Source organism: Danio rerio, chromosome 18 (genome assembly GCF_052040795.2).
Source record: "Danio rerio strain M-AB ecotype USA chromosome 18, GRCz13ab, whole genome shotgun sequence".
NCBI classification, from domain to species: domain Eukaryota; kingdom Metazoa; phylum Chordata; class Actinopteri; order Cypriniformes; family Danionidae; genus Danio; species Danio rerio.
In genome coordinates, this window is record NC_141038.1 from 38,040,468 (window position 1) to 38,052,056 (window position 11,589).

Genomic DNA, 11,589 nt, shown 5'->3' on the forward strand with positions numbered 1-11,589 from the left:
CAAAATTATTACTTTACATCAGTTGTTTTTTTTATCTCATAATTCTGTCTTTTGTGAACATTTAGATTTTGTCACATAAGTGTGACTATTGGAAACAGTTGCATTTTTATTGTGTGCTGTTACTTTTTTTCCTCATTATTACCTGGTTTATGTGTTTATATACTAATTTATTTTGCTAAGAGGAAACAAGCATTATCGTTAGCGCTAAACTTATTGAAGATTTGTAATAGGTAAAGAGTCCATCCAAAGTGTTCCGCAGGCTTTGACTTGAAATGCTGTTACTGGTGAGACTTAATAAAGGTTTGAGAAAAGAATGAATGGATTGATTAGGTAAAGGTTTTGCTTGTTTAGTATTCATATTCTGCCATCTATTGGTCAAGTGAATCATCTACAGTAATCAATTATTGTAGCGCATTCAGGGTGAAGCCTCGATTCTTGGGCCTATGAAAAGAAAGTGTAGCTTTGCAGGCCCCTTTACACGTTTCATCTTGTATGTCAATAATAATTTTATTTCATTTTAAATATTAGTTTTTCATTTTAATATTTTGAACAAGATCTATGCCATTTGTCGATATAGCAGAAGCTGTGCTCTCAAAAAATCACTGGTCAAACTTCTCATACCTAATACTTCACCAATTTCAAGGTAATTACACCAAATCTTACATCTCTAACAAATACAGAAAAAGTATGGCTCTTTTTTGGGAGAGAACTCCAGTCTGATACAAACAGCAGCAAAGAATGTATTAGCTTGTCATAAACACAGTTACCCAGTGGAAAAAAAATAGTCAGAACCATTACAAATAACTTGAATGACCGTACAGATGCACAGTATATTTAAATTTTCCTTTATCTTTTTACCTTTTTAAACTAATGCTTAATTTGTCTTTTTCCCTCCCTTTCTTATTTGGATTTCTGTAGCGTGTAGTCAGACTCAAGACACAGAGATAAAATCAGACAGTCAGGTATAATGAAGTGAATTTTTTTTCATTTTACTCCACTCTAGCATTAAATTCTTTGAGCATAAACAAGCTAATTTGTATATCTAGCACTTATTGTGTGTATTACCAATTCCTCATCAATTGTAAGTTGCTGTAGACAAAACTTTCTGCTAAATGTTAATGAACAAAACAAAGAGCAGATGTTAGTGATTATTTAATTTATTAATTTTCTTGTTGGTTTAGTCCCTTTATTAATCTTGGGTCGCCACAGCAGAATGAACCGCCAACTTATCCAACACGTTACGCAGCGGATGCCCTTCCAGCCGCAACCCATCTCTAGGAAACATCCACACACACACTACAGACAACTTAGCCTACCCAATTCACCTGTACTGCATGTCTTTGGAATGTGGGGAAAACCGGCGCACCCAGAGAAAACCCACGCGAACGCAGGGAGTCCACGCAGAGAACGCAGGGAGTCCACATAGAAACGCCAACTGAGCCGAGGTTTGAACCAGCAACCCAGCAATTTTCTTGCTGTGAGGCGACAGCACTACCTACTGCGCCACGGCGTCACTGTTAGTAATTAATGCCAAATATAATCTCTTGAATGCGAAGGAGATTTAACTGAGGATTTTATAGCAGTATCACCCTGTATAAGGAGTTTGTAGGATGCAAGGAGTAAGTTTCCAGGAGCTTGTATCAAGAATAGGATGCATTTAGGGTAGAAGAATGTGCACACACAGGAACACACTAAGGGACAGGCTAATGTCGTGGTCACACTAGAGTTAAAACATGCAAAAATCTGTAAGACCCTGCGAAAGGGATGGGAATAAACAGGATGATTTGAAAAAGAGAGTGATTGCGGTAAATTTTTTACATTTCTGTCCAGAATTATAGTAGTATTACTAAATAAATAGCTTGGCATAAGTGATAAGTCCTGTTCTGGTTCTTGCTAGTAATTAGTGGGTGACAGTCAGGTTTGTGTGATTAGAAGACCAACTGAAGCTGCTGTCACACTAGAGTTTGAGTTTGCGAAATTCTGTCGTACGGCTCTGTGAAAAGGGTCAAGAATAAACAAGATGATTAGACATTTAAAAAGCGAGCTATTGCTCCATATTATAAAGTTCTGTCCAGAGATGTCATGTGTTGACCCTCGATTGGTCTTACGCAGTCAAGTGATGCAATTTCGCAGATTAGAGTTCATCAAGCTTGAACTTTGCACCGCAGTGACCAGTGACACTTAACGCATGACCCTGTGTTTCCGGTCTGACACATTCGCGTGCGTAAGAATGGAAGTCTATTGGAAGGAAGCCAAGTGTGACCGCAGCTTTAGGTTGGTGGAGGTTGGTAAGGTAGGATGGCCTGTTGTTTCTGTGACACTATTCTAATTGTTTATTTTTCATCTGTATATATATATACATATATATATATATATATAGAAATACCTTGTGTTTTAGGCTACTCCGCCCATATACAGCGACAAGCAAACCAAATATGGTTGCTGTTAGACAACATAATGTACTTTTGAGGCTTTTTTAGTCAAGAATGTAGTTGTTTATATTGCAACTATGCAGTTTATTTATAAGGATAGTGCCTGTTTAAATTTTTTTTTTTATAATTTCTGAAACAGCTTGTCGGCAGCCATTAGCCTGTCTTTGAGCAAAGACTGTTAATGATGTTCATCCACAAGATGGTGACAGAGGAAAACCAGCGTAATTTCAAACTATAGCTGATCAAATCTAATTAAACAAGGTCGATCTCTCTCTTTTATAGGTTGAATATATATATTAGAGGGATACAAAGTTAGCGTAGGCTCTACTGTAAAAGATCTGGGTGTCAAATTAGATTGTTTATGACCTCTAGGCTGGATTACTGTAATACTGTTTGCTGTCTGCCCAGCATCCGCTATTAATAAACTTCAGCTTTTACCAGGTCTAGAAAATATGATCATATCACCCCAATTTTATCCTCCTTACACTGGCTGCCTCTTAGGTTTCGTATTGATTTTAAAAATTACTTCTTACCTATAAAGCTTTAAATAATCTAGCTCCTGTTTATCTAACCAACCTTCTGTCTCGCTACAATCCAACTCGCTCTTTAATATCTCAAAACTCAGGGCTTCTAGTAGTACCTAGAATAGCAAAGTCGAGTAAAGGAGGTCAAGCCTTCTCATTTTTGGAACCTAAACTCTGGAATAGCCTTCCTGATAATTTCCGAGGCTCAGACACACTCTTGCAGTTCAAAACTAGATTAAAGACCTATCTGTTTAGTAAAGCTCACACTTGGTGCATCACTTAAAGATAAAATGCATGAATGTGCTCAACGCAGGTTTTTGCATCTCCTTTATATACAGTATGAACAGTAGCTATGCTGATTATTCTCTATTGCCACCTGGGGATACTCATCCCGAGGCCCTCAGTCTATGCAGCACCACTTATTCGATCCAAGACCAGCAGCAAGATAATCCAATGGTTTCTATAATCGTAGACCAGGCTGTATCCTGAGCAGCTGCTGTAGTGATCATAGAGGAGTGGAGAGCTTGAGACTCCTGTGACGCTCCAGGGAAAGATGAGTCTTCGCTGAGGTTCAGCATTCTCCAGCCTCCAGTGCCTAGACTGCAGCTCTGCACAAGACGTTCGGCCAGAGGAGAAGTGGTCATGCCCAACTGAGCCTGGTTTCTCAAGGTTTTTATTTCTTCACTTTTGCCAATTGGTGAAGTTTTTCTTCGCCGCTGTCCCCATTGGCATGCATGGTTCGGGATCTGTAGAGTTGCACATCAATGGATTTGCTCCTCAGTGTTTGGACCAAGTGTGCTGCAAGCCTGCTTTTGAATAAAGGTCTTGGCCATTAGATCGGCCCCTGGGGGCTGGCTGCAGTACAAGTCATAAAGCCCGCCTCCTCCGAGTTAATGAAGGAGACTTGAGCCCAAATAAAAACAATTATTACACTTGAAATAAAATGTCCCAAAAGATGGTTCTGGTCAATTAAGGCGCTGGTTATCACGCTGATATAGGTGCAGATCTTCATTTTTGTAAACTATTTGTTTTAAGCAGTAATTTATTGCTGGGTGTATCATCGTGAATGACAGCTGTGATTGACAGTTTCTCAAAGCAGACTGCCTAAACTTCGGCAGAAGACTGAAGTGTTATTATTTGATTTCTGTGTTATTTCACCATGACATAATGAGTTCAGCAGTAAACTATACTTTCTGACATACAGGATCTGGTGGAACACTGTTTATTTGGTAAGGTCAGGGCATTTTTCAGGCTTTATTATTTTGCTGATACACGCCTAACCACCCAGATAGCAAAATACACTCGGGCCAGTTCTGGCTAGATTCACGCCTGCCAGAGACTTACCTCTCAGCCTGACTCTGTCTGCTGGACCTACTCGGGCCGGATGCCTAACGATGGACTCACTGCCCGATTCTGTCCGGAATCAATCTGGCCAGATATAGTGACCATTAGCGAGCCGAAGCTGACACCGCATCCAAGCCGGTGTTGGTCCGCGAGTATGTGTGCTGCGGCCCGGAGCTGGCGCAATTAGATCTTTATTATATAAAACCTCATCTTTGTTAATATTATTACAACCATTTGTGTTGATGTAACAGCAAATGCAGGCTACTATGTAAACGCAAAGTGTAGGCACTGCCTTTGAAAAAAATTGCAAACAGCATACATGTATTGCAAATATTCAAATAAAGCATAAAATAAATAATAATAAACCTGTATTTATTGCACAAGTATTAAACAAATAATAATAAAATTGAATACATGTTGTAGTGCACAAGAATTAAGAATTTCAATATAAAAATACCATTAAAATTGCACATTAAATGACACATTGTAAACAAATTTAAGTAACGATGACGGGGAAAATACAGGTTATCGCTATCTAGCAAATTCTCTATATGCATATGGGTCTGAAATAATAATTAGGAACACAAAACTAATGTTAGGTTAACTAATGTTAACTAATATCTCCTGTAAGGTTATTTGAACTTGATTTACAGGACGACTCTGCATTTTGAGTTTCAGCATGTTATTGAGTTAATCTACTGAATTTGCTGTTACAAAATACTAATGTTCTAAACTGAATCTTGTATGACAAATAGAGCTGTAAATGTTATATATTATTTATATACATCATTTACATATACATCATCGTTGGCTTTTTATTTGAAAACTCCTACTAAACAGTAAACTGAATGTAAATTCCTCTTCACCAGGTATAATAAAGGCAACAAATAAACCAAATAAAAACAGTGGCTAAAAAAATGAATAAATAATGCAAGCAAACAGTATAACAGCCTACAATACACGCAAAAAATATAAACAATACAAGCAATGTTGCAGCAGCTGATAGACATCAGTTGATACAATAATACTGCAAAGTTTTTTTGTACAAATTGACCAATTGCAGGGTTGGGATGTGTAAATATCCTGTTGATATTGTAAATATTTAATGCTTCGTTTATTCTCTACCAATAAACATGTAGCAAATAATAATGTAGATTAACTTGCACGCGTATCTACATTAATAATCTGTAACAAATTATAATGTAGATTAAAGTGCTCGCATATCTACACCATTATTACTATGATAAATTAGCTCACGGTTATTCTTCCTGCGCCTTTTCCACCGTTATAATGTTGCGAGTTACGATTTAGATTACAGTGCTCGCGTACCTTCTGGACCATTATATATATAGCGGACTAGCTTAACGGGAGGAAGATTAATTTGAATGGGGCTTCAAATGAATTGACTCACCCTTTAGATCTGAACAAACGAATCGTCCAGCGATGCTATCAAAATAAAAACGCATTAAGATTGAGCAGGGTAACAAGATCGAAGTTTAAGACATGAGATTCATAAATATACACAGGCACCTTTCTTTATACAAAATTACACTTTATTGACTAATCTAACAGAAACTAACACCTAACAAAAACAGAGTTTCAGGGCAGAGAGTTGCGGTTTGAAAAAGAGTGGGTTTCAGAACAGAGCAGGGTTCAAGAGAGGGTTTCAGAACAGAGAGCTTTGGAGCCGGGAGAGAGAAGAGTTGTGGTTTGGAAAAGAAAGAGAGGTGTAGCTTTGGTCCCAAGCTTATATAGGGCGAGTTTGGATCCACTTCCTTGAATCCTAGGTTTTATGGCTCTTTGTCTAAGGCAGCGGAATTTGCATAGGCAAATTTTATGCAAATCGGGACAGAAATGTTAAAGTCTCTTAAAATGTAAATAGGTTGCACTCGTATTGAAATAAAATGTGAACGATCAATTAGTACAGTAAGTAAGCTTTACGAAAAGTCTAAACACGAACAGTATAAGAGCTTGTTTAGTTTCGGTACAGTTAAACATTATATACGGAAGTATTAAAATTAAAATGTTGATACAGTAGTGAGGGAAACTTTGCAAAACACATGATTACACATAAAGAGAATACAGTTTATATGAAAATATCAGTTTTAAACAAGCAGAAAAGAAATCCTGTTCAATTTAGTTGTGCTGTGCTGTGAGCACAGTCCTTTGGGTCATAAATTCCTTAAGATAAGTTTTCGGGTCTTCCCTAGGCAAAAGTTGGCTCGGTTGTGGAATAAAAGCAAAATAATTATGTGTCTGGTCGGTCATATTTGTTACAATATTTAGACATCTTGCTGTATTTATCTTTTAAACACATGATTTTTCTCGCATGGTAAATCATTATCTATGGTGTGTAAGCAAAATTTTGGGTTCTGTTGATTGCTTATTAAAAATAAAAACCTTTCTAAAAATGTGTTGTTTATATGTTTTACAAATGTTATTTCTACCCCTATGAAGATTACAAATACCAACGACCCTGTTGTAAGAGAATATATTATTTGTGCTCATATTATTAGTCCGACTCAGACTAGAGTGTATAAAAGAGCGTTTATTTCTGTAGTCCAACATATATTGTTTTTATTATAGTAAAACAGCTTTCGTCACACCGTTTTTAAACCAAATATTATTGCGTGTTTTAAAATGTAAGTGCTTATATTTACATCAGAGAGCCTTTGTTATAGTGCAGATGCTGGTGGTCAAGTGAGAAGTTCTTATTCCAGATTATTGGGCTGATTCCAGATGTTGAAGAGGCTTGGGCGTATTTTACTCTTTTGTTAAGAACTGTTTTAAACAAACATGCCCCTTTTAAAAAATTAAAGTAAAAAATCGTCTTAGCCAATGGTTCAGCACAGAGTTAGCTGAGATCATTCGCCAAAAACACCTTCTATGGCGTAAAGCAAAGACTTCTAAAAATATGTCTTATTGGCAATCTTTTTGGGCTATAAGAAATAGATGTACTCAACATATTAGACAGGCAAAATCAAGTTATTTTAAGCTGTATTCGGCTGGTAATGGTCCTGATTCTCAGAGGTTTTAGAATATTATCAAAACTATGGAAAATGAAACAGTTTACTCACATCTTCTAAATTTAATTAAACATGATGGGGTCATTATTACAGACAAACTTAATATGGTGAAGCATTTTAATAGACATTTTGTCAATGCTGGTTGTAGCTTCAAGAATGGCTCCCCTGTTAACCAGACATCAACTCTTCACTCTCCTGCCTCAGGTCCTCACACATTTTCTTTCCAGTTGATCAAAGAGACTGAGGTACTTGGGGAACTGCTCAATTTGGATTCTCACAAATCAGCTGGATTGGATGATCTAGATTCATTCTTTTTAAAGAAAGCAGCCTACATCATTGCAGAGCATATCAGATGTATTTTTAACCTTTCTCTCCAAACCGGTGTCCCATCAAGAGACTGGAAATCTGCTGCTGTAACTCCACTTTTTAAAGTGCGAGTGTCAAAGTAGACCCAGCTCAGCCGAAAATAGACAAAATGTTGTCAACATTGCCGCCAAACTCGGAGAGAGGGCAGAAAATAACAAAAGCAGTGGGAGCTTTTATCGCAAAGGATATGAGGCCATTTTCTGTAGTGGAAAACCCTGGGTTTCGCCACATGTTAAGTACACTGGAGCCCAGATATAAGCTTCCCTCACGCAGCCACTTCTCAGAAAAAATTATTCCAAACCTCTACAATGAAACCAAAGCCCAGGTAATAGCCTCACTGACCCAAGCTCACCGAGTTGCAATAACTTGTGATTCTTGGACTTCAGTCGCGAAATAATCATACGTTACATTAACGGTGCATTACATTAGCGAGGACTGGAAAATTCTGTCACATGTTCTGCAAACAAGAGCCGTATACAAATCTCACACAGGTGCTCATTTGGCAGAACTAATGTCTCATGTCGTGGAGGAATGGCAGCTCTCGGATAAAGATGTAGTGCTTGTGACAGATAATGCGGCGAATATGATTGCTGCAGCACAATGCGGAACATTTCCTCACGTAAAATGCTTCGCACATACTGTACAGTGAATCTGGCATCCCAGCATGCGCTTAAGATAGCTGCGCTTTCCAGGCTTTTGGCGAGAATCTGACGAATATCATCATTCTTCCATCGCAGCGCTACAGCGAATCACTGTTTAAAAGTGAAACAGCAATGTCTTAGCTTGAAAAATCATAAGCTAATAACTGACGTTGCAACAAGATAGAACAGCGCATACGACATGGTCAAGCGCTTCTTGGAACAGCAACCTGCGATTTGTGCAACTTTGTTGTCACCAGAAGTTAGAAAAGGAGAAGCAGATATGTGCACTCTCACAGAAACAGATGTGACAAACGCAGAGGATGCTGTGAAGGCACTAAAACCAATGAAGAATGTGACAAAACTGATGTCAGAAGAGCACAATCCGACAGTGTCTCTCATTGCTCCTCTAAATGCACAACTCATCCAGAATATGTCGTACAGTCCTAGGGACTCGCACATGATCCATGAGATCAAAAATGCCATTAAAGCAGATCTCTTGAAAAGGTACAATAGCGAATCAGAGAAGAGGATTCTTCACACAGCCTCTGCATTGGACCCCAGATTTAAGGGACTGCCTTTTCTCAAAGAGGAGGAGAGATTGGAAGTGTACAAAACACTGACAGAGGAGGCTGCATCTGGGGAGGTAATAATTCTATCATGTTTCTTGTACAATATAAAAAATGGGTAATTTTATTAAATAGTAATAACAAACTATTATCATTGTTAATATTAATGCCATAATATAATGTTATTTTTAATTAAAACAGAAAAAAACACTTATACCAATTAACTTTAATGTGGGCACTGCCAATCTATTATTTTAATTGTATTTTCAATAAATTTGTTTAAACACTTTTTTCAAAAAGACTGAGGGCACACCTGGAAGGACAGAAGAGGATGAAACACCTGAAATAGCAGAAACTTTAATGGGGGACACCACCTCTCCTACCCCTTAACGAAAGGCCTCCTCACTGCTTGTGAGTTTACTGGAACAATCATTTGCTGACCCTGATGAAAGCACTGTTGAACGGAAGACACCCTATGCTATTGCTATTGAGGAAATTGATGCATACTGTAAAGCTCCATCTCTGTCTCTTACTGAGGACCCTTTGAACTGGTGGCGTGTCCATGAGATCATGTTCCCTCTCCACTCTCGGCTGTCAAAAAGGTACTTGTGTATCCCAGGCACAAGTGTGTCAGCAGAGCAAGTTTTCTCCACAGCAGGAGATGTGGTCACTGGTAAAAGAAGCACTCTTAAACCAGAGCATGTAGACCAGTTAGTGTTCTTAAAAAAAAAAACTTCAAATTCCCAAATGCTGAGAAGTGACTCATGTTTAGCAGTTTGTGATGTTTCAGGAAGTTTCCTGTACCCAGTGCTGTGATTTCATATTTGTACTTTGATTTATTTCATGCTTAAATAGTTGTAAAGCATGCTCTTTTGCACTTTACTGTTTATTTTTAATGCTCATGTTGACTTTTGTGGCCAGGTTTGTGCACAGAAGACAGTTTTGTTAGATGTTTGATAATATTCAAGAACCTTGTTTTATAGCAGGTTAAATTAAAGGATTAGTTCATATATTTGACTGTTTGTGTTTATTGACAAAATGAATACATTCATTGAATATTTTTAAATGCATTTGAAGTAAAATTAAAAATGTGTACATAAACCGTCAATGCACCGATATCGAATTGAACCGAATCGATGGCATAATAATTGTAACCGAACCGAACCGTGAGACTAGTGTAGGTTCACACCCCTAGCCTGCATACTAGAGCAGTGTTGCAGGCTTTTCAAGTTTTAAGTGTTTATTGATAGTGGGGGAGCAACGCTTGAACGGCTTTGGGAAGCTCTTCAGGCATCGGATCTAGCTCTTAGAGCCACTAAAGAGGTGGCAACCAATATTGGTCGCTCTATGACTGCCCTTGTGGCCACCAAATGCCACTTTTGGCTCACTAGGGCCACCCCCCAAACTGGACTGCAAAATCCAGTTTTGTGCACGTCCATTTTGCTTTGGCGGAGTTACACCTACAATGGTGAAGCCAGAACAGGCTCTAGTTATGGAAACAAGGAGTACTGGCTATTCGAAGCCCACTTAACACATCAGGGTTTTACAGCCGCCATTTTATCGGTCCAAAAATAAAGGGGAGCATGAGGACTGTGTTCCATGTAAGATTTTTAAAAATCTTAATCAGTAGTGTTGCATATATCCATCCTTCGCCAATACAGGAAATACCTGAGGTTCTCATTTGTAGGCTAAGCATGTCAGTATTAGGTTCTTCTATTCGGCCAAGCACTGTCACTTTGTCAACCTTCACCTACAGTAAATATTCAAAGTTGCAATAGCTCCACTTCGTATGCAGCGTATGGCTAATTCTAACTCAATCTCACGATATGGCAATTCGTCATCGAAATGTCATTCTCGCCCATGTCAGAAGTTTGGAGCTTAGGCTGTTTTAAAATTCCTTTAAAACACTAGGTTGCTTCAAAGGATGAAATATCTTACATCAACATATAATATTGATAAATTAAATTCTAGATTTGATCAGTTTTACAAAAACAGCTTCCAAGTTACCACACACATTTTGCTTAGTGTTTTATTTTTGAATCATATGAATAGTCATTTTTGCTTGACCTATTAAAAATTTAAACTTTTTTGCATATTTAAATCCACAAATAAATATAATATCTTAATCCTTCAATCCCAGGTACTCTGCTATTTTTCATTTTATAATAGCATCTTCAAGTTTATCTAAATTTAACATTTTACATATTTTTGTTAACTTCTTTATTCATTTGTGGTAAATTATCAAAAATAATAATAATAATAAATTATTATCTTGTTCTTTTTGATTTTTTTTTTATTTGTATAAGTCTATAAAATGTTATGGCTCTTTTCCTAATTTCTACAGAATTTGTCAACTGACTGCAAAGCATGGATAAACTTTTTTCTGACCATTCTTTTTTCAAAGCGGATTTTTTTTTTCACAAAAAAAAAAAAGAACTATTCAAAGATGAATTTATGGGTTTACTATTTTTTAAGAGGTTAAGAAGTTGTAAACAAGATATTTTGGCTGAATTTAAACTAACAAATTAATTTGAACATTACTTAATTTATTTTGTTTGTTTAAATTTTACCCATAACCCATAACATTTAACCCATTGTTTGCTGGTGTAGGCTTGCTTATAGCTCCCCAACTAAGCCACCATCTGTTGGAGTTTTCCCCGGTGAACAAGAGAGTCGCCTCCATGCGCTTT

At 37.4% G+C, this 11,589-nt stretch overlaps 1 protein-coding gene across 1 annotated transcript; it reads left to right on the top strand.

The window, feature by feature from the left end:
- The first annotated feature begins 7,272 nt into the window (after positions 1 to 7,272).
- Positions 7,273 to 11,314, top strand: LOC141378747 (E3 SUMO-protein ligase ZBED1-like). The gene is made up of 2 exons (XM_087293345.1): positions 7,273 to 8,976; positions 9,200 to 11,314. The coding sequence occupies exons 1-2, from the start codon at positions 8,533 to 8,535 to the stop codon at positions 9,287 to 9,289; spliced, it is 534 nt and encodes a 177-aa protein (XP_087149471.1). The 5' UTR covers positions 7,273 to 8,532; the 3' UTR covers positions 9,290 to 11,314.
- The last annotated feature ends 275 nt before the right edge of the window (positions 11,315 to 11,589 follow it).

What these genes read in the sequence shown, in the direction of transcription:
- LOC141378747 (XM_087293345.1), top strand. Translation starts at nt 8,533, where the DNA reads ATGGTCAAGCGCTTCTTGGAACAGCAACCTGCGATTTGTGCAACTTTG. An exon ending in AGGAGGCTGCATCTGGGGAG is followed by an intron (nt 8,977 to 9,199) that starts GTAATAATTCTA and finishes TTTTTCAAAAAG; the next exon opens with ACTGAGGGCACACCTGGAAG.